This window comes from Agelaius phoeniceus, chromosome 3 (assembly GCF_051311805.1).
Source record: "Agelaius phoeniceus isolate bAgePho1 chromosome 3, bAgePho1.hap1, whole genome shotgun sequence".
Lineage (NCBI taxonomy): Eukaryota > Metazoa > Chordata > Aves > Passeriformes > Icteridae > Agelaius > Agelaius phoeniceus.
Window position 1 is genome coordinate 84,109,384 of NC_135267.1, and position 24,216 is coordinate 84,133,599.

General features: G+C 36.4%; 1 protein-coding gene across 2 annotated transcripts in view; it reads left to right on the forward strand.

Annotated features, from left to right (window-relative positions):
- The window catches only part of AKT3 (AKT serine/threonine kinase 3), a 152,509-nt gene that overhangs the window by 101,117 nt on the left and 27,176 nt on the right, over positions 1-24,216 (forward strand). For both annotated transcript variants that reach the window (XM_077175771.1, XM_054629394.2), the window contains exons 7-10: positions 1,923-1,988; positions 3,571-3,639; positions 10,581-10,703; positions 12,528-12,656. In XM_077175771.1, coding sequence (XP_077031886.1) covers positions 1,923-1,988; positions 3,571-3,639; positions 10,581-10,703; positions 12,528-12,656 — 387 coding nt within the window. The remainder of the gene's footprint in view (positions 1-1,922; positions 1,989-3,570; positions 3,640-10,580; positions 10,704-12,527; positions 12,657-24,216) is intronic.

Below are 24,216 nucleotides of genomic sequence, written 5' to 3' on the forward strand. Positions count from 1 at the left end.
TCTCTCTGTAAAGAATTTCTCCTTAGCATTTAATCTAAATCTCTCTCCTTTTAGTTTTAGACTATTCCCTCTTGTCCTATTGCTACCTGCCTGTGCAAAAAGTAGCCCTATAAAAGCCCTAAGCATAGTATGAAGCAGAAAAGTGGTGCATTGACAGCTGTATAGCATCTGCCCAGTTCAGACTAAATCTGTTTATCCTGTTTATCTGACAGATTAATACTACACTTACAAGGAAATTACTACCAATATTACAAACTCCTGAAGCAATTCCAGAAAAACTGGCCATTGCCAGCTTTTTATGCCATATATCTGGTGAACCACAGAGGTTTAAAAATAAATAAATAAATAAATAAATAAATGAACCTTTTGTGCTTGTTTTTCTCCTTGAAGTGTGGTTTTTAGTTTTAGTGTATCCCCCTGTATATTGTTGTAGTGTACTCAATATTGCACTACTGTTCAGCTAAATGGCATCATAATTTGTTACCACTGACTCTGTTGTTGTTGTTCAACTTCCTATTTTGACAATTTTTAAAGTCTAATTTAAAACTTCTGACATCTGTGTTTACTTTCCAGTTTAATAATACCTTATCTTCAGAGCATAGTCTGATAAGCATGTGTGTAGTACAATAATGTTATATTGGTATTATTTGTGGCAATAATAACATGTACTCTGACTAAATATATTTACTTCTGTAGGTTTACAGTAGAAGTTTGAGTCACACCAGGGTAGTCTTTAGCTCAGTGTATCATAAATCTCAGCGGTTGCTTAGCGCTACAGAAAATGGCTGCACCCTCCCAGTGGCTCCTGGGCCTTTCAGGCTTGGCCCCTGGCAGCCTGGGGAGGGGGATCCACAACATGTGTTACATGCAGAATTGTATAAAATTCTGTGTATTCCCTTAGGGGGATCAGTTCTGTGCTTTTTCTCCCTAGCCCTCAGGAGCTGCTGGTGTTGTAGCTCAGGGCGAGCTCTGCCCGCTGTGCTGGTCCCCTCACCGTGCCCAGCTCTGCTCTGTGCACAGCTGGTGCTGTGACAGCCATGCCCCCGTGCCCATGGAGCCTTGATGGCACCCCCAGGCTCCTTCTTTGCCCCTGCATGGTGCCCACCCCAGGGCTGGCCCATGGAGGGAGCGGGGAACAAAAATGAATGAGCTTGCCAGGAAGCAAACATCCACAGCAACTGCTCAGTTTCCTTCTCTCACTTTGGTATGGAGCTCATTTTGATCTTTCCTGTTCAGGGTCACAGACAAGAGAGTGTCACTGTCTCTCCCCAAAGTGCCTCTTTTCCAAATTGTGGCTGGAAATGAGTTGAGGGTTATGTGGACATCTCCCATTCCCAAGGATGAGCCAATGTCCTTAGGGATGCTCATCCTGGTCAGAGGAGCACTGCTTGCTGCTAGGCTCCTGAGGACAGCTTGGGTGGATAAAAACAAAACCAACACCAAACCAAGTGGAAGTTTAAAACCAGAAAACCTGACTTGACTTAACACTTGGCTGGATGAGACTGGGTTTTATATTTGCCTGTCAGTTACTCCGTGTGTACATGTCTCGCACATGGGTTTAGTCTCTCTGTAGATACATTGTTCAGGTGATTCATACCAGAGCTGTGAAGTTGTGATGATGACTGTGTTTTTAAGCTATCAAATCCAATATTATAATTTCTTTCTTCTCTGAATTGAGTGTAAAGATTTCATTTTAAAACAAGAAAATAAGAAAACCAAATAAAATATGTTAAATCAGATTTTTGTCAAGTATTTCCTCAAAAAATGTGAAGGTTCATTCATTTTTCAAAACTGTACTGTAGCTTTCTCTTTCTTTCTTTTTTTTTTTTTTTTTGCAAAGTGTTGACCTTTTCCTTATAATGAATTAAACAACAATTTTATATCTTAATTCAGACCTACTTCTTCTCCTCTTTATTTCACAGGATGAAGTGGCTCACACTCTTACAGAAAGCAGAGTATTGAAAAACACCAGACACCCTTTTTTAACAGTAAGTATTGAGAACTAGTTTGAAGTGCATTAGTAGGTAATATTTAACATCCATTATGAATGTATTTTACAAATTTTGAATTCTTTCTCATGGTGATTTCTAAACAATCAGTAGCTATCTGGTGCTTATGATATCCTTTATCAGGCTATGTAATTAAGAATTCAGAAATAAAATTTCTAATAAATTTGTAAAGCTTTACTCTAAAGCTTACTGAAAAGAAATTTAATTGTAGAAATGTGTAGCCATTGTTCAATTTTTTGCAGTTTTTGTATATGAGCACTTCTAAAATAAACATTATTTTCATTGAATTTCACAGTTTCACAGAAGTGTAAGTATTTTTACTAAGAAAATTTAATTAAAAATTCAGTAAAACAATAAAATAACTTTTTTATTTGTTCAAAATAAGTAGCTTACAGAGCCACACAACTCAAACTCCACTACCTTTTCTTCTTATGGTTAATATTTAATAGAAGGGAAAGACAGAAAAGATGAAAATTTTGAGACTCATGAAAAATTACAATTAATTGATTTAACTTTACAGGTGACTTTTTCTGTAGAAGCAATTCTGATACCGCTTGTTCGAGAATATATTAAAATATATTTCCCTATATTTCAAAATATAATGAGCATGCTTTTTGAGCCAGGGATTTTCTTTTTTTTTTAATTAAAATTTTAAAGTGTAGCATGAAAGCTTTCCTATTTAGAAAAACTTAACTTTTTTGGAAAGCAGAGGATTGCATTTACATTGGCAGGCCAAAATATCCTTGGAAATTCAGTAAAGATAAAAGAGGTCCTGTAATGTTTCTTGAAGTAGAGTGTAATGGTAAGCAAGAGCAGGAGTACCTCCCATCAAAAAATACAACAATGGTACTGCACATAATACAAGTGGTATCTTCTTATCTTTCTGTTATTCTTCAGCAAGTTTTGTATTGAGATATGCAGTTTAGTCACATATAGTTCTACTGCATTTCCTTTCTTTTAGGCCAAGTCCTCAGCTGTAGATTTTCTGTGGTATCATTGATAAGTCAACATTGATAAATCAAAATTTTTAATTAAGATCATAACATCTGTTGCAACTTTAAAATGATATGGAAATTAATATATTAATTTGGCACTTAGCATCCTTAACATTACATAATATGAAACTAGAAAGTCCTTGCTTTGGAAATGAAAGCATGCTGGATGTTAAGATGACTTTTAAAATTTCATTTGGGAGAAATGAAAATGAATATGATAATCTCTCTCTTCATGGGCACTGTGGAAATGGACATCATAAAGTACAGTCAGTGTAATAGCTGGTACTGTATGAAATTGTGTGTTTTAGTACCCATTTAATACTTTCTTGTAATAAGCATGATGTTTTCATATCATTGGACATGTAGCAGAGATGAAGAAACACTTGAAAGTTTCTGTGTTAATTCATCTCAAGCTCCAGATAAAGTTACACTTTTAATTACTCATAAGGTTCTTGCCAAATCAGAATTTTCTACTTAGAAAGATAAAATTTTGTTACAGTTGAAGTGCAAGACATTGGGTTAGTATAAGATGATAATTGGTTTGATTTTGCTGTTTTCTTTTCAAGTCCTTGAAATATTCCTTCCAGACAAAGGATCGTTTGTGTTTTGTGATGGAGTATGTTAATGGAGGAGAGGTAAGTTTAAGAAAATGTTCTGCACTTGTAACAGGAAGGCTGTCTTTGGATTACACCTTTAAGGTTATATCTTTTCCTTGCCTTTTTGCTTTCTAGTATCATTAAAGGGCTTTTGTAAAAAAATTGAACTGTTTTATTTTAAAAAAAAGTTGGCATATTCTTATAACTTTTCTGTCAAAACTATTTCCTCTTCTGGAACAATTCGACTTCTGTATAGTGAGAGATAATTTAATCCTAGAGAACTAATTACATATACTTGCTTATTGTTCTTTTTATTTAGGCATTCTATAGCATGTTCTGGCATGAAACAGTCATAATACAGTGTAAACAAGCAAAAATTATATCGATGAGTGTTACTTTTGTCCTAATACGAAATCTGTGCTCTCTTTGCTGTAACTATTGCAAGTATCTATTGGAAATGAGTGGAGCATTCATGTTTTTCATTGCTTGTCTCCACTTCATTTGCTGGGTACTCTGGAAATTTCAACTGAAGCACTGAACTTCTTAGAGTGTTGTTAGCTTTGAAGCCATTGCTGTCCTCCAGCTGCTTACTAAAGAATGAAATATCAAAAATGATACCCAGCAAATGGAATTAGAGAACTGCAATCAAAGAAGAAGGCTTTTATCTACCTTTTAGATGCTGTTTGTTATTCAGACTGTGTCTAGTTACAGCATCAACTGAGGGATTTTCCTTATTTTGTCAACTATATGCTTCATGATAATGTTAAAGGACTAAGTGTTTCCACTAGGAGTTTTTTTTTAATTAAAAGACTTTCTTCATTCAGAATTTGCTGTGGCATGATATGTAATGCTTTGCATTATGTTTTAGCTGCCCTCTCCTGCAATAAAACTGCTTAGCTATAATCCCAATGCGTGCAGCCCATTGGATCCCAGCTTGTCCTTGGCCATCCTCTACCAGCCATGCCTAAATATGGTGCTATAGGGTTCTCATATGGGAGGATGGCTTGTTTAACTCAATGTATAAACCCAATTTGCACATCAAAGGAGTTGAACCAGATCCAAAAATCTCCCTCGGAAGTAAAGGGATAACAGCCTTCTCTTGGACACTCAGCTGGCTTATCTGACATTGAATTTACATCACCAATATTAAGTCAGTGCTGTCTGCAATAAATTTTAAGTATTGTCTTATAAACTAACTAATTCTTCATGGTTTTCCTCTGTGTAAGATCTTACTGCATTTCTGTAATCTTTGGGGAGACTGTTTGAAAGTTGAATTTAGCTATTTGTCTTTTTTTCCATTCTGTTTGAATGCAGAGCAGAGCCCACAAAGGATGTTTTCAACTCCTTTCTTATGGCCGAGGATGCTCTGGCTGTATTTTGGTCAATTGTAGTTTGGTCAATTGCATTTCTCTGCATTTCTCTGCAACTTTGTGGCTACAACTGCAAGTGTTGTGTGTCATGGGTTTGTGGGTGGCAGCCTGCCTTTGCTTTGTGCATTGCAATTGCAATGTACTCAGGATTGGGTTACTTTCTTCCAGGTGTGGTGCTGCTGGTTGTCAGTGTTGCTCATGTACTTTGCTGATGGTTCTCTAGTTCAATGAAGCTAACTCTGAAGTCTTGCCACAGTGGGAAAAAATGGCCTTTTGGGAGTAGGCAGTATTCTTTGAGGAAACTCTCTTGATTTGCCCACATGCTTCTCTTTGACTAGAGATCTGGAGTAGTAAGTTGGACAAACTGTCTTTTTTAATAGGAAAGTCTTTAATCTTACCAAATTTTCTTGTGAATTTCAGACTTTAGTCAGTGTCTTCCAAAAAATACAGAGGATTTCATATTTGTAAAAACAGCCTTATTATTAACTCAGAGTAAGTTGCTCAAAGTTTAGCCAGCATTTTAGCTTATATGATACACAGACTTTTTTCTTTTGCTTCTTCTATCTACTATTCTGTTTGTGTTTCAAGGAAGTTACATTTCCCTATATATTCTGACTGTTCAAGGTGTTGAAAATTCATCTTTTAATTATTTCCTTCCATTGGGAAATTGACTGTAGATGTACTGTGTTGCTTTTGATTCTCTCCAGTGCTGTGCTACCTTCAATGTGTTTCTGTTTAAAATTCCTTTTGATCACATATTTCTTTTTAGGTAAACTGTTGCGCCTGAATCAGTTTGTTGGGAATTTTCATGGATTGTGTCTTTCAGGAGCACTATTATCCAGGCAGTTCTCCTCATGAAGGAGTTCTTGGAAGTTTGTATAAATATTCTTGTCTCCTACTCAGGTGAAAGCAATGAAGTGCCACCATTTAGGCTTCTGCCCTAGAACAGTAATAAAAACTGTGGTCAGCAATAGGAGCCTTTGCTTCCTCTTTCTATACCTAGAAAAGAAAACAGTCAAGGAAGGGGACACAGAACTTCATACTGGAGGAGAAGTAGTTGTGTTAAATGACTGTAAGCAAGAATCCTTTATATCTATTAAAAATCTAGATCCACAGTGAAGTTAACATCCCCCTACAATAGTAACAATTTATCTTTGCCTTACCTTGCCTATGTAACTTCAAGTTGGTTGAGTTTAGTTAAGAAGAGAACATGTTACACTGAAAATGCAACTGCATCAGTTTTGCTGGTCTATGTGTGTGCTCTTTTACAGTGTGCAAAGCATTACAGTAAAATCCTCTGGATTCTAGTAAAAAAAAACCCCAGCATATTTGTACTTGAATATACTAAAGAAAACCATTAGAGGATTTTTTTTCCAGATTATTCAGATGGAGATATTGAATATGTTTTCCTTATACTGAGAACATTTTTCCTGCTGAATGCACGATCTTGAAATAATTGTTGTGGGCCAAAAGCTGAATTTTGTCTTCATTTGGTTTTGCTTTTAGACTCCATGGGTGAAATGTTTACCAAATTACCAATGTCTATTGATCATAGCCTGTGTTGCAGTGTATAGCTAGAGGGATGCATCTGCCACTGTGATTACTTTTCAATACCTTTGTTGTACTGAAGAAATTATGTTAAAGTAGCATTAAGAAATTGAAATTAGATTTCAAGTAAACAAATATTCATCTGGCTTTGCTGAGTTCACCATGTGGCTCTTTATTTTTGGGGAATACTTTTGGAGTGTATGTTTCCCAGTTTTTATTTCCAGTATTTTGCTTTAAAGGTTGAAAATGTTTTAGAAATTAAATCTATTACGTACATTACTCTGCAGAGTACCCTGATTCAGCTGACTAATAAGTAGGTTAACTTCCTCACTCTGCATTTATGGATAATTCCAGATTTTGTACTTTGTAATAAATTTAATTGGTAATTATGTGTATAATAAAATTAGACCCTCAAATTTCTTCAGATGCTTCTCTACATAAGAATTCTGAATCTCTGTTCCTCTTGGCATTTTTGTTGCACAGCTCTTACTTCAATTCATTAGGCAGGGGAGAACTAAATGGCTTGTTGTAATTGAACAAGTGCTATTACTGTCTAGGAAAAAAAAAGAAAAAGACAGAGGATTTACAACCTACTTAACAAAAAATAAGTAAACAAGAGAATGTTCCTTAGCCTTAAATTATGATAGTCCATGGTGAAGGTACTATATTTCTTGGGGTATAGCATGTGCCAAGAAGCAGTACAAAGTCTGAAACAATACATAAATAATTTGAAATTTCAAGGTTGCTACTGCAAGTGCTTTGCAAAATCAACACTCAAATATAAAATGCAGGGCTGAACAAACCCAGTACACAGCAGCAAGAGCCAGACATTCAACTTACAACATGCTAAGTAGGTCACTAGTGTGTGTACAGCTTTAACATATCAATTGATACAAGGTTGTGTCTTTTATATATTTGGCATACTTGGATTTGCAGCTGAATATACTTCTATGTTTGATCTTTCTTTAAATTTTTCCATTAAGTTTTTTTATTAGGAAAAACCCCACGACAGCGTTGTTGTTCAGTTTTTAAAGGCATAGCGAGAAATTTGGAGCTCCAGTCTTCACTGTAACAATAGCACCCTCGTGTATGCCATCAAAAATGTTATGTGCAAAATGGCTTTCTTTGTGCCAAAGCTATTTCTATTGCAATTCCAGTGATTTTACAGCACATATTTAATAACTGTAGGTCAATAAATAGTGAAAATGTTGGAAACCTTTTTTTAACCTTCCATCACATTTCTTCTTTTCCTTCTTTGACTTAACAAATATAATCTTCCTGTTCTGACAGTTGTAAATAGAACACAGTGGCAGAATTATTCTGAAATAGTGAACCAGCTAATTAATTAGCTGAAAATTATGCTGTAATCCCCCTGTAATCTCCCTGCTTTCCCTATTATAATTTTAGAATCTGCTTAATATCTTTAGCATATATCTGAGTGTATGAATGTGCTTTTAATGTGCATTTTTTATATCTAAATGTACATTCTTCATTCAAAACTAGCAAGTATGGTTTGGTGACAGCTCTGTTAGGTGCTATAATAATGTGAGGAAGAGTGACTGTGGTGTCACATATACATTAAAATACGCTGACTCAGAAGCTCACAGTTTCTTTGACAAACACAACTGCTGTTAGTTGTTTCTAGCTGGTCATTTTACTTTGAAGTTGGTGTTTTTAATTAATATCAATGCTCTTGTTGGAAATAAACACTAAAGAAAGTTATTTTTTGTATGTTGTCAGGCTGGCAACTTTTAGATTCAGATTTGGGACACTTTAAATGGAAACTAAAACAAAAATGTTGGTGACAAGTATCCTGAAGTTTTAGAATTTTCTTAGGCTGCTGTTCAGCTACTGGATTAGTCTCTTTCAAACAGAAAATTCCAAGAGTTGTTTGGAATAGATATGAAATGTAGGACTAACTGGGAGTTACAAATTTTCAGAGTGTGTTGATCTGTATTTTTAATTACTTTTAATGCATCAAAACAAAAAGCACTCTTAAAAATGAGTAGCACTAGCTTATTATTTATGAGAGACCACAAAACAGACATAAAGGCATAAATTGCGTAAATTTTGTGTTTTGCTTTATGTGAATGAAATTCACCTTAGCAGTATTTGTTTTCTATTTAAATACTACAGCAATGTGTGGAAAGGACCACACAAACTGGGAGATGTTCTTTTCCCAGTTTGGTGATGCATGAGGCCTTTCAGGAAGTCAGACTTGGTTGCTTGGTGTGGGTGGGTCTTGTGGTTGCACTGACCACTGGGCAGCCATGGGTACAGAGGGCAAGTCACAGCAGAGAGGGTCCTGTCCCACCAGGGACTGGTGCCTAAACAGGTGAGCAACAGGAGCAACAGACACACCTGCAAAATAAATTCCTCCTTGTCATGCAGGTTTGCCTTTTTTGTACAGGGTGCCTTGAGCACTGGAAAAGAAGTTGAATGGGGAATTCAGATACAATGAACAAAATTTTAAATATTTTCTTTATATCATAGTGCAGTTTCTGTATCCTGTGAAGTCTCTGCTTATACTTATATATGCTGCCAAAAGGTTCAGTTTACTGGGAATGTTGTTTAGGCTAAGACAAAAGTCATACACCTATTATGAATTACAATTATCAGGAAAGAAATTGACTTCTAGTTCATAGCAGTGACTTTTTAATTGTGTTTTGAAAAGTCACAGAATCATCAAGGTTTGAAGGAATCTGGAAGATTATTTAGTCCAACCATCAATGAAGCACTACCATAATCACCCCTAAACCCTGTCCCCAAGTGCCACATCCAGAAGCCCACCCACTGAAAATAGCTGCAGTAATTCCTACACTGTTCTGTGCCTTGTGGATAGTGTAGATTTTCTAAAGGCATAAAGTAGGATGTGATAAAGACAGATTAAGCACATCATTGGCTTTTTTTTACTGGTTTGCTTTTGGGTAATTTTTAACCTACCTTGTCATTTCACAGTTCTCATCTACTTGATACTTCAAACAGTGAAAAAAAACCACCCAAGCCTGCATGCATAGCTGTTGTGGATTTCACTGTCTAAGTTTAATTTATAAATGATAACATTTTTTATTTCTGTTTTGTTGATTGTTAGCTCCTGCGGTGAAGCCAAAAACATTGTAACATGGCCAGTCTGGTCTTAAGGAGAAATATACTCACTAATCTTTGCGTGAGGAATTACCCAAACTTGCTTTCAACAGTAATTAAAACTCACCACTTCAGAAAACATTTGAATTGAACAGCTAAAATATGCTTTTTTAGATGTTGTTCCAGGTTCTGAGGGTGATGTTTTATCTATTAAGATACTGACAACCTTACAGACATTTATCTTACACTTTTTCATTGCAGCTGAAATTACTGGCAATACATAATGACTATTATTTTTTGCTGAAAGACTTTAAAGTGCCTGCAAAGTGCTGTTACTTAAAAAGTATTGAAGGAGAGACAGAACACCCAAACCAACATTTACATTGTAGCAAAGAAACACACTAAATACATGGATTTGTTTTTATAAGCCCTCACCGTTGTTGATTTGCTTTTTCTAGTGACTGCTACTTCTAGCATGTGAATATATGGTTTGTAAAATGCCAGTTCCCTGCTCAATCCAAGTCTGTTGAAGAGCCAGACCTTTTTCAGTTCAAAGAAAAGTTACTAGAGCACTGAAAAACACGAGGCAGAACCAAAATCTGTACATTTTAGTGATATTTCTCAGTGGCTTAAAGCAACAATCTGAGGAAGTAGCAGAGGGAGAAGTACAGAATGATGCTCTTGCATACTTTTACTCTTTTTTTTTTTTTCCTCTGGTAACTGAAGGTTAAATGAGTAGCAAGCAGAATGCCTTAAACAAGATTGGTATATTGATTAAAACGCTGATTTAACAGCTCGCTTTCTCCCTTTGGAAACCTGGAAAAGATAAGCCAGCTGCTGTCTAAGAGTGCTGAGTGTCCACTGAGAGTACACTATCTATCATCACAATATGGTGATGAGAGGTGTTTTATGTTTGTGTTAATTTCCCCCACTAAATCAGTAATTATTACAATCCTGTCCCTGCTGTTTACCCTGCAGCTGTTTTTCCATTTGTCGAGAGAGCGGGTGTTCTCAGAGGACCGCACACGCTTCTATGGTGCAGAAATTGTCTCTGCCCTGGACTATCTGCATTCTGGGAAGATTGTGTACCGTGATCTCAAGGTAAAAAAAGAAAGGGAAAAAAGTAATCAAATTTTTGTTTTTGCAGAGGCTATGGGGACAAACACAAAGTAATTATAAAGTTGCACTATTCAGAGTTAATGGGGAAAAAAATCTGTGTTCAGTTTTAAGTTCTGTGTGTGCTGGAGGAAGTTGTTTGATGTAGTAATCTCTAGATGGGTACATTCCCTCACTTTATTTTGATTATGAAATGAAACAGAGTACTGTAGTGGCAACCCTTGAAGGAGATTTAAACTTCTGATCCTCATCCTCCCTACTCCCTGCCCTGTTACTCATAACTTAGCTTAGATTTCAGCACAAATCTCAAATACAATTCTCAATGTCCCGAAACAAGGGAAGTAGTGAATTGGGACGATGTGACTGGCTTCTTTTTATCTCAGCAACCAGGTGTTTCTGTATGCATTGGAAACATTTAAGAGGATTCAGAATACTTCAATAGAAAAAGAATTTATTTCAGCATTGATTTAAAAATTATTTTGTCTTTTGTGTCTCAGGAAAGTTTCCTGGTTTTGGAATGTAGTTTGTTTTAGATTTGCCAGCATATACAGTTGCCAAGTACTCTGTTACACACTATGACCATGTTATATGGAAAAATAACCTCTGTTTTCAACAGGAACATTTTCTAACTTGTCTAAGAGGAACCTCTGAATTCCATGATGAGACAGTTTTATTTCTGTGTCAAGCCTTTAATTTTAATTTCATATACAGGAATTGTGCTTTCCTGTTGTATATGCAGAGTAGGGGAATTAATTCATGCAATCTTTTGTACAGAAACCCAGGAGAAGGAGGCAATGGTAGGCAAGTTCTGCTCAGGGAGGCAAACAGAAAAAAAAATACTGGGCTACCTGTTTGTAGCAGAATCTGTTGTAATAATTTGAAATGCTGTGAAATGCTGCGAAAATACAGAATTGTCTGGTCAAGGAATGATAGGTGATCGTTTTTAATTTAAATTCTAAATAATAAAGAAAGAGGAGTTTGACATCATTATTCTTCTATTTTTCATGTTGTCTACTTTGCATTTTCTTTGTAACATAGTTAGACTCAACAGGAAATCTATACTTTTGATAATATTTCAGGCTTTATGCAGACTTAGAATGACAGGGCTATGATTGTTCTATGCTAGCATTTTCACTACATGCCTTATAATTAGTAAAAAATCAAACCATTTTCTGTTGAGAAAAGTTGCTCAAAGAATGTTTTCTTTGGTTTCAGTTCTATCTGTATTTTGAGTACAGCTAATTGAAACCTTTTTGGAAAGTGATAGTAGCCATTATTCTGATGCTTTCACATTTCAAAGCAAGGATCATATATTTAAAAAGCAGTGCAAAGCATAGGGAGGTGTAAATTCACAATTTAAGAAGTGTCCTTTGCAAGTAGACAAGGAGGAATTTACCTCAGGGGTGTTTTTGTCAGTAGCTGCCCTATCCCAAATTCTGTCTATTATTGAAAAAGTTCTGGAAGTTGGAGGTATTTTAAGGATTTATGGATACAGGCTGTTTCATGACAGTACAGAAAGTAAAAGGTGTCTTGATCAGTGGCTGTCATGATAGACCAAAGGAAACCTCTGAAGTCATTGACCTGGGATTTACTATTGTAAACTGTATTTAAGTATTAACTAATTGTGTAACTCCTGTGGCAGTAAACACTGTTACATGCTGTAATATGGTAGATGCTGTATTTTTTTAAATTACAAAATAATTACATTCTTTTGCAAAGAATAACTCTTTTTTTTTACAAAATTGATGTAATGCATCGATCTGTCCTGTTAAGAAATACTAAGGGAATATTTTTCTCCCCAACACACAGTTAGAAAATCTAATGTTGGATAAAGATGGACACATAAAAATTACAGATTTTGGACTTTGCAAAGAAGGAATCACAGATGCAGCAACTATGAAAACATTCTGTGGTACTCCAGAATACCTGGCACCTGAGGTATGATTTAGAATATTTTCTTATAATACTGTATAAAATGTTTCTTTTCCATTTAATTTTAGACTGACAGTCTGCCTGATTAATACTCTATAGCTTTTATTCAGAATGGAATGTGCTGCTATTCTTTGTGGTGGTTGTATATATATTGGTACTCTGCTTCTTAGTGTTTAAAAAGGCCTCTAACGTGCATTTTCCTTCTTATGTTTGCCTTTCTCTGTTAAAGTTTTTATCTTCCAATGATTTCTTCAAAAATAATCTTCCATCTGTCTGTCACTTGGAACATATGATCCTGCTTAACTGAGCTGTATAACTAGCATTTATATAGCCTCAGTGGAGGCGAGGGGGAATAGGAAGGTACTGAGTTGAGTTTGATGGGTTTTATCTGAATTCCCCGGTTGCAGGGAGAGGGAGTTGAAATTTTAGATATTTCTGCTAAAAGCAGTTGAGTGTGTCAACCCCAAACTGGTGAGGTGGTCACTAAAACTGTCTGTTTCCTAGTATGTGAGCAGAAGTGGCATCCCAGAGTATGCCTCCCCATCTTTCCCATTAGCTGGCACTCAGAGTGCCAAGCATCACACTCCTTAGGAATTGATAAAAAGATGGACATGAGACATTGCTTTGGTTCCCCTTGCAGGAACTTTGATTGGAGCTCTGGTTTGGCCCCTTGAGAGTCTGTTGTGGAAGCTCAAATTATCCACATGATCTGCTCCAGTGTTATTAGTGCTGCCAGCTCTGCCACTGGTGCCTGCTGAAAAAAGGCAAGGGGAGCAGCACCAAGATTGTGTTTTGGCCCTGCCTGGCTTCAGTCAGCAGTTCTGATTGTGCTGCTCAGAAATGTCACTCTGCCTCTCCTCAGGGGCTGCCAAATACAGCTCCAGTACCGATATGAAAGACAGCCTAATTTTTACTTAATGCTAAGGATTCTGTGGATGCTGAATTAGCCCTTATTTCCACTCTTGTCAGCATTCAAGATTTCTAATTGACATAGCGCACACCTCATACTGAGATAACTTTCTAGTCAGGGGAAAAGATTTTAAAAGGCCCTTCAGTTCTACCGCTTCGTCAAAGAAAGTTTTAAAGAGTTTTCAGGGGCACTTCCCACCTCTTGCAGCAACTCTGCACTACAATAAAAGTCTTGTTACTACATATTGCCTTTGAAGAATAACCTGCCTTAGTTTGAAGGGTGGAGGCTCTGATTAGACATAGGTCTTTATTCTCTTACTTTCAGCAGCACTGAATCCTGAGTAGCAGCCACAAGCCCTGGAGCCTGTTTCAACAATTTTGATTGCAATTAGTTTTTTATTCTAAACCGTGAAATTCAGGAATGTCAAACAAACAGGTACACATAACCTTCTGGATAGTGCTGTCTGGAAATTAAGATTTCAGGATGGCTAGGTATGTGGGTTTGAGTCTTTATAAATCTCTCAAATCTTTCAGTTTGCTATCACAGAGGAAATTGAAACTGCTAATACTTGGCTGTAAGTCAATATGATAGGTAGAGTTACTGAATCCATTTGGGATGATAGCAAGGTATTTTGATATGTTCTTTCTCCAACAGTAAAGGAAACATCAGTATTTTTAGGAGCCACTAACTTTCTCTTCATACATCTGGTACTATCATCCTTGACTCATTTGAAAATGTGTTAGCTGTCTTTCATCAAACTTGGTTTTAGACACTCAGCACAAGTTACTTGATCCGGTTTGCTTTTCTATTCTCTAGCAGCTTCATTTCTCTGCTCTACCTCCCATTATGAGTGGTTTTGGAGACCTTCCCTGTAAAAATCTGTCTTGAAGGAAATTGATTCTTCATTAACCTTGGGAACAAGGGACCTCATTCCCTTTTGCCTGAGAGATAAAGGGTTTTGAGCAAGCAACTTAGACAGGTTACTGATGTGGCATGAGAAGACTCAACAATTTTAGGAGGATAGCTGCTCACCTGAGACAATTGTATCTATTTTTACCAGGGCAGCTGACTGATAAAGGGACCCTCAGGAACCTGGGTCCTCCAGCCTGTTTGTGGGCTTGCTTCAGAGAACCAATGCTCAAAAATCACTTCTCTTTGCAGTTCAGGCCACAGAAATAATTTTCAGGTGCCAAAGATTTGCTACCTTGTGGCAAACTTCAGAGCATGAGAGCCTGATGTTACAACTGGACTTTAGTCTTGTTACCACACTGAATTCCTGCCTGTCTATCCCAAGACAAATGGCAGCATATACTTATGTTTTGCCTGGTCATGGTAAGTTTAAAGGCAGCTTTAGAGGCAAGATACTAATTCTCCAATTATATGTAGAAATCTATTCATCATCTGCCCTTTTAATAATATCTTTGCATCCTTTTTTTTTTCATCTGTGTCAGCTGTGATGGATGCATCCCTTCTTCAGGTTTTCAGTTCAGTTTCCCATATACTTTCTGGCTGCTGATAGAGAACACTGGAACAGTGGGCTGTGTAACACACAGGGTCAGCCTGGGACTGCTGCCCACCACCCCAGGAGACAGCTGACCAGGAATATTGCACTGATGGGAATCTGTACCCAGCCTCAAAACAGACTTAATTTTTTTTTTTTTTTGTTAGTAATTGTGGTTTCAGTTACAAACTTGGTTTTCCCAATGCCTTTTGCACCATTGTTTGAGGCATAGAGTCCTGCTCACTATTCCATCTTTTGCAAAAACTAGGTTGCAGATGCTTCCAACAGTAGGAGAGGGAAGCAGCTAAGACAGATGAAGGTGTATTTCCTCCTTGCATGACAGTCTTTCAGGTGAAGGTATCTTTGTGGATTGATACAGAGTTATTACCCAGGGCAATTTCAGAATTACTCTTGATCAGTAAATAAGCCTACCTGTTGCTGCATTTTCCTCACAGACCTTCTCTTTCTGAGATCAAAGTAGTCCTTCTGACCCTCTGTTTAAAAGACTTTCATCTCACATTGATAGGGTCTGACCACTCATATAGGACCTAACACTGACTATATAGATAATTAGGAGATCCAGAAAAATGCCCCTGTCCATGCAGAGATCAAATGGATGATGTGCCACAGAAAAAAACTGTAATGAACTTGCCAGGTTAGAGTCAATTTGCCTCTGTGGAGATGGAATTCTGGACCATCACTGATATATCATTTGTGGAACCCATATGGAAGTTAATGTGTACCTTCACCACACACTGAGCTCTTCAGGGTATGAGGGCATCTGGCTAAGGGGTCCATAGTGCATCCCTGTCTCCTTGCCCTTCCCTGTTATCCAACACCAGTTTTCTATGGTCTAAGGGAAATTAAAATAGCATTGACTGTGTTCATCTTGCATCACTATGTGCTGAGCATAAAATACAGTAGGGATATGAACACATCCTCTAGGAAGAAAATACTTGCCACTGCCAAATAGCAGGGCTTATATTTGTTAACAGTACAGATGTACATTTGTCACACTTATTGAAGAATGAGCAAGTAACTTTTTGTTTGTGAAATTTTATAGTTTTTTGAGAATAATTTGGTTTTATAACAGTGAAATTACCCTTATCATCTGCTGTAGAACTAACACAAGCCTAATTTTTTCTGTGTGCTTAAGTGTAGTGGTAATAATTAATAATTCCCTTGGCTGTAAGAATCAATGGCATTCCCCATTTGAAAAGTATAAAATACATTACAACTTATCACTTAGCAGTTTCTCAGGACAAAGAGACTATTTCTTAAAAGTCTGTTTCCATTCTCATTCTTCAAAGTAAGCTGTCACATTAGGGATCATTGTGATGTCAGGAACTTTTTGTAGATCCAATGAGAAAAAGATGAATTGTGATCTCATTTAGGTAACACAGATGAAGGCTTGATTTTTTTTTTCCAAAAAATGCTTCTTTTGCAGTTTTGGAGTGGCAAAGGCAAGACAGGACCACATGTCAGTATCACTTGCGTAAAAAAGAAAGAATAAAACTGAGGAAAGTACTTGTAAATATACCTGTGAATCTTTTATAAGCAGTTTGGATTTTGATAGTTTTCAGTTGACTGTCAAGGATTAGACCTGCTAATAAAGATACAGACTGCCTTCAATAGAACATTCAGGAAATGAAGCTACTTGGGCAGAGAAGTAAGATTTCCTTGGGGTCTGATCATTTATAAGGATGTTTCCTTCGATGAGGTAACAGTTTATGGATTTCTGTATTTCAGTTCAAGTTCCTAGGACTAAGTGCACACTCTTTGTTATAGGAGATCAGTCAAATGTGGTACTAAGTTTTGGTGTCATGGGAGAGACGAGCTTTAAGTACCAGAAATTACTTTTTAAGTTTTAAGTCTTTCTAATAACAGAAGAGAAGTTGGTTTGACTCTGAACAAGTCTGTAAGGGACTTCATGGATGTCATTCAAATGACTCTTAAAAGGAGAGCATCTTGTAGATGATCAATGATGTGTAGGTTAATTCTAATAACAGGGAAAATGGAAGGATATCATTATGTATTATTGGCATAAAAATACAGATTAGGTGGATGAATATATATATAAATGGTTCATATGTACAGATTACATGGATGCATTCCTATAAGAACAGTTGCATTTTATTTAAAAAAGAAACTATTTCTGTATAGTTTGTGCAGTTACAGTCACTCAAGGGTATGTGACAATGAACAAGAAAGGAGCAGATTCATAGCCTTTACCCCTAGACAGAAGATGTGCATGTCCTGTAACTAAAATAAGACCAGTGAGGATCAAGGAAATACTTGATTATATTAATAATCAATTATACAATGCTTATTTGGCCAGTATTTTTCAGTGATTGTTCTTCTAAAAATGGGAGTGAGAGAGAGATCAGTTATTTCCCTGAGTTTTATCTCAGAGGAGTGAAGGATAGAATTTTTATCAAGAGGCAGCTGCTGTCTCTCCTCACACTGCACCTAATTTCTTACTTACAGCTGTTCCTCTTAGAAAGAATGTGGCTTTGAAATCATCTAGAACCTGGCTATCAAAGTTCAGTGACTGAATTTCAGCAAGGGAAAGCAGGCAAACTCAAACTTTTCCATGTTTTCAGGAATTGAAGTGAATTTTCTAAGACTGTTGTGGTGTATACAGATAATAAGAAGCTGACAATAGAGTCAGAAAAAGCATTTTGTCACTTGTGCAGCTAAACATTTATTTTTGTTCTTTTAACACTTGCTTGGATTGGATCAGGATATTTGCCAAAGGCAGTCTAATAATATTTTGGAGTGAGGCTGTGATGATCTACCACATAACTTGTCTGATATGAGATGAAACTAAGTGCTGTGTGTGTGGGCAGAGGGGGAACTACTGAAATGTGCTGAGACAGGCTGACAACAGGGATGGATGTGGCAGGTTTTGCAGGCATTATGACAAAGCATTGTTCTTAACAGGGATTTTAATGCAGATAGAAATTGCAATGCAGTGTTAAAGAAGAGCTCCTTGAAGTGCACTTGTTTGCAAACAGCTTGAGGAAAGCAGTCAGCACTGTGGGTAAATTGAGGCAGGCCAGTTGAGAGAGATCAGCCAAGGTGAGGATGTTAAACTTCAGCTCACTCTACTACAGAGAAAATTAATTTGCATGGATAGTACAGCTGAAGCCTCTTTCCCCTCTTTTCCTTCTTTCCCTTTTTTTCTCTTTTTCTTCCTCTTCCCCCTTTTTCCCTTCTCTTATGTGGTAAAGAATTAGAGTACACTGAAGGAGGATAGTAAGGGAAGATAATAGGAGGGAAAGGAAATGACTGAAATGAATGTAATGATGTCACAGATAGATTAGATAGATCAGAAAACACAGATTAGAGATTAGAATATTTTTCTTTTGGGGAAAAATGTGATTTTGGGCAGGAAAGAGTTTGGACTAAAGATGATTGTTACTTTATTTATCTTTTCTAAGTAGGAACTGATAAGGTGTGATGCAGGGAGACACAAATGGCAGGAGGAATTAATGAACAACTTGAAACTGAAGAGAATCTTACTGAGGAGTTGTTTGGTTAGGAATATAGAGGAACTGAAAAACAGAATAATTTTGTCATGACTTATGCGATTTCCTTTTAATCTCCTTGTCTGTCCAATTTCATTTGAATTTGAAAATAATTGAGGCATCAAAGTAATGTGCCTTTTGAAGTTCTATGCAACTTTTTATAAATAGTAGGTATGTGCAATTTTTTTCCACCTCTAGAACTAGTGGATGGAAAAGGGAGTTTGTGGAGATGGCATAAATTAAGGGAAGGCTGCTGTTAAGGTGTTGCATGGATATGGATTCACAAGGTTTTAAGACAGGTGTGAACTTCTAAGACTTGGAGAAAAAGAGCTGGTGGAAAAGAAGTTTTGTGTTGAGCTCAATTTTCCATTGTGCTTTAGAGGGCAAGTTCTCACTCATATTTTGTTACCTCTGGTAAGCACTCATGGAAGATTGATTGTTAGGGTTTGTCTAGGGAAAGGGGCAGTTCTTGTTTTTATTGTGCTTCTTTTTATTTGGTTCACTTTCTTTAATGTTAACTCTTTCTTTAGAGGAGGGATAATGAGACACTCTACCAAATTGTGTGCATTGATAAAAACATATTGGTGTTCTGGTTCATATGGTTTTGCTGAAGACCTGATAGGCCTGTAGTGGTGCTACTCTAAAAAGATGGAAAAAATTTCTGTATGAAATTCTCATAAAATGAGGTTAATGCATTTTTAGAGGACTGGAGATAAAGTTTCTCCAACTTTAGTCTTGTTTTGTTCTTTTCCTGTGAAAACTGCACTGGGAAGTGCATTTACAAGTAGAAATGCTGTGCTATGGCCCAATAGAGTCCTGGAAAAAGACACCTCCAACATTCAGCTTTTGTGCCATGATGGCATTTTCCAATTACTCTTCACCTAAAGCTGGAAGCAGTATCTGCTGCACAGTTAAGGAATTGCACTGTATTTCTGTGCATTTCTACCCTTGGCTTAGTGTCTTTGCTTCTCCAGGCATTTTCTGTGAGATTTCTTCCACCCTTGTAAATCTGAGAGTCCTTTATCCTTGTCCTGTGGTAGCTTGGAGAGAAGACTCAGGCTGTGCCTGTCCAGAAGTAGACTGCTTGCAGCATCTTATCCTGTGCCTCAGGCAACATTGTGCAGACAGACTCAGTCAAGAGGGATGTGTGAACTCGTGTGGATATATTTCTGGGTTTTGTTCCTCCCTTTCAATACAATCTTTTTAGTGCTGAGCTAATTATGTAGTCTCAGTTTTACTGTTGAGTTAGAGTACCTGATCAACTTTCCAACTGTAAAACAGTTTGAAAATCAAATGTAGCTTACATGCAAGACCCAACAAAATTAGAAGTGTTAAGTACGTTTTGGCAGTTCACTTTTATTATGCCCAGTCCTCAAATGTACCAGCAGACAATCATCTGAATGTTAGTTATTTTTCACATGCTTATGTGATCACACAAAAAGTACATGCTAAAAAGAAGCAGATGGTGACAGATGGGGAAGGTTGAATAAGGTGGTTTTGGAAACCTAGAAAAATGCACTTCTGTAATAGTGTAAAAATAAAAATTCTTTGATCGCCAAGTTAGAATGAACAAAATTGAGAGCCCTCCCCACCACCCCCCCAAGAAAAAAACTCAATCCAAAACTTTACTGATAAAAAGAAATGGAACCTGTGAGTGTTCAATATATATTTAGCAAAGTATGTCGTATAGTGTTGTTTTGTCCAAGGATAGAACATTAATTTTTATCAGCCAGAGACTTAGAAAGGTGGTAGTTTTATTCTTTCTTTCTTTTAAAATGATGAATTCAAATCAATTGTGTTCCATGCTCAAAGAATGCTGTCAAAAAGGTCATTCTTTATAATAATACATTGGCAGTGTTGCAGGTTATGATAATATTTTTCTTCTGATGTCACAAAAAGCTTTTAACCCTCTTATTGTAATCATAAATAAATTGCATGTGTAATGAGAATATCTGTAGGACCAGAGCTGATTTGTAACAGGCAGCATTACCTCTTTCTCATACAAGCAAATGTAAAGCTAAGTAAATAGAGAAGGTCTAATCAACAACAAATGAATCATCTTTTGTGTGGACCCCATCTAAGGATGTGCCTTACTATGAGGGTTCAAGGTTTGCTTATTCATTTGCATTAATTTAATGAAATCTCAACATTTGTATCTATTGAGTTATATAAAAAAAATTAAAGTTTCTTTAAAAAAAATCAATTATGAAATTTATTTTATTCAATAAAATAATAAAGTCTCTAACCTGATGAATATTAATTGCCAAGTCTTCTACCAACACTGATGAAATAATTATTTTTTGGTTTTGTATTTCAGTAGGTGTTTGTCTTAACTTACAGTATGAGGTGTTACTGTTTCCTGGTGAGGCAGAATGCTCTGCTTAAAAACCAAAAAGCCTCAACTTCTAATAACCTGTTCTGATATTCTTGAAAGTACAGTTAGTTTGCTCAGTACCTGAACAGTGTAGTTATGCTGTTGTGTTTTGCTTAACTGGTTTTTCTTTTGGCTTCAGAAGGATAGTTGAAATTTATTTTCTCTATGTTTACTTAGATGCTTCATGCATAATCTGATTCTTAGCAGAGGCACAATAGAATTTATTTTACCTGTGGAAGAGTTGTTTAGTGTTGGCTTGTGCTCTTGAACAGCTGTCTGTTGTATATTTGGCAACATTTTGTTTCTGGGTGAGGACCAGTGAAGGGGGGAGAGGAGGAATAGCAGCTATGCTTGAAAATATTTTCCCTTCTGATTTATGGGAGGTTCACAATAAGGAATTTTCTCTTTACACTAGAGTTCCAAGCCTCAGATTATTTTTTTACATTGTGAGGAAATGAAAATGCAAGAAGTTGTTTTACCTTGAAGTGCTCGGATCTCATGAAAATTCAAATTTGGTCTTTTTTTTCGGTTTGGTTATCGCTTATCATGTTTTAGTGTCCCACATTCTGTCATCTTACGATCCTAAGTCATCAAAAATGCTGGTGACTTGAATTTCAGCACTTTTGTCAGCTTGGTATTGCCAGTGGGCCCTTGAGATGGAAATGATGAAAGGTAGACAAGGCAGGGTATCCAGAGCAGAACATCATTTATTGGCAATAACTGTTACCAGGATCAAAAACCTGGGGAGCATTTAGATGAGAGTAGGAAAGCATTGCTTTGTTACACAGACAGAAGAATTGCTGCAACATCAGATAAATTAGCACAAAAATTAGACTTTCTCCTGGAAGCAGACAACCAATAATGTAATAAGAATTTGCGTTTTCATGCGACCTGGGTAATCTCACCAGTCACAAAAATCAGTTGTCCACATGCAGTATCAGACTTCTCAAGGGAAAAGATGTAAAAATATGCAAAAATAATGAAACAAACAGAATACTAGGAAAGAAGTTAGCTCAACACTGTCTGTAAACAAACTTTTGTATTCAAACCAGAACTTTAAGCAGAGAGCAATTTTCTAATAAAATACATTTTTTTGGTAAAAAAGAAGCAAAGACTGTCTCAATAACATTGCTTAAAAATTTTTCATTAATTTTCATTTAATCAATAGAAACCTTATTTCCATCTCAGCAAAAGCCTTTAGTTTTTCTGAGAGTAAAGAGGCATAAACAAAAGCTGAACAAGTGCCTTTTAACATCAGTAAATATTCAAAGTAATTTCAGCAAGAAAGAACAACTAGAAAGACACATCACAGTATTATCATTCTTTATTACTTCTTACATGTCTTACATCTTATGGCAGTGTATGTTTTAGAGACTATTGCTAGTGCAGTGATAATTAATACAGATATGAGCAGGTCTGCAGATTTTCCTCTAATGGTGGAGTGGGTAGAGTTGTGAGAGACGAGTGCCATCTTTTTGTAGACTGAAATAATATTTTCCTTTTATTTCCTGGCCTCCTATGAAAGGTTTGTTTTGAGGGGTCTTTTTAATGTGATGTGGTTGTTTTCTTGGTTTTTTTTTCCCCTAGTGTTACCATTGGTTTCTTACAGCCCTTGTTAGAATACTCCTTTTCATGTGCAGTAACTTAACTACTTTTTTCTTTTATTTTCTTATTTTCTACTTTTGAATTCTACTGAAATCTGTCTCTTCTAGGAGGTTAAGTGCATTAATTAGTATTGCATGCTCTTTACCCTAGGAAGCTTTGCTTAATTCACATTTATACCAGAATATACTACTTCTGATACAGCATGTGTGCCAGCAAACAAAATTTGGTTTGCTGTGTCTTTTTCAGGGGTACATAACAAAAAGCGAGGTGAGATGGGCAAAATCTCAAATATAAAAGTGTAAGAGGAAGATAGTTTACATTTGGGCCAGAAGTAAAAAAAAAGTGCAAACTAGATACAAAATGGAGAAAAACTACCTGCAAAAATTAAAACATTGAAAAATCTCAGCTATTTCCCAGGGTATCTATAGCCTTGACATTTTGTCTTTTCAGTTGTGTATAACAAAAGGAGTAAACATTCATTTAAGTGTTTTTTTCACTATTGATGCAGCAACACTTCACTTTTCATACTAAGATACAGTTATAGTAACTGAATTGTATAATTTTTGGTGAACAAACCCTTCTGCAGGATGCATTTTCATATATCTGGGTAAAAGTCTGTGTCTATAAAGACCTGTACATTACCTTTGTTAGTTAGTCTTAGATTGTAAACTTTCTCATTGTTACCACAATGAGATAGAAAGTTCTAGCAAATGGACTTCCTAACTTCTGTTGAAGAATACGTGGGTGAGTATTTGTTAACAGACCAACAACTATAGCAATAAAAATGTGTGAAGGGTTACCAGGAATGCTTAGGGAACATAAACTCCACCTGAACTGTAAGGTTAATTGAAAACAGTTTTCCCCCCTTAAATTAACAGTACATTGGTGTATCAAAGTTCTCAGTTTTCTTTCACAACATAGGTGAAGACAGTTTGTTTAGATGTTTAAATATTTTCCCATCTGTTCTGTCAAAATTATTGATTGAGCAACAAGTTACTTCTAATGTCTATCTAAAGGTCTATATCTAATAGATTAGGAGAAACATTGATAGGTCAAAAATGTAATGGCTTTTCCAGTAGGTTGCCTTGATTACCTAGCTCAAAGTATGAGTCCAATATTTTGATATTGTTCTTCTAGAGATAAAACCCAATGCAGACAACCCTTTGTATAGGATTGACAATGAATTTTACAAAGGCTTTCATGCTCAAGGTGACTGCAAACACACTGTCTGTGTTTGCAGAGTCCAGAAGTTACAGCAACTAATTACCAGTTAGAGGTGTGTGGGAAATACAGCTCTGGATGGTGTGAATTTCTTCTGTACAGCCAAAAATCTTCCAGACGCTGCTCATCAGGGATGCTGTATTTCAAGAAAATGCAATAAAGACAGGATTAAGGGATTTTCTACATTGAGCTCAGTTTGTCTGAAGTAGTCACACCTCACTCAGTGTTCTGTGATTAGTAAAGTATAGGAGAATTCTAGTTTCCACCTAGGTCAAGTGGAAGTACATGACTGGTCACAGACTTCACCTGTTATACTGCTGGCTCACCTTCCAAAAAATTTATTTTCACAGGAACTTGTAAAAGCATTGTGTATGTATTAACTTCTCTTTGACATTCAGTTGTCTGCTTCCTATATCTCTGCCCCA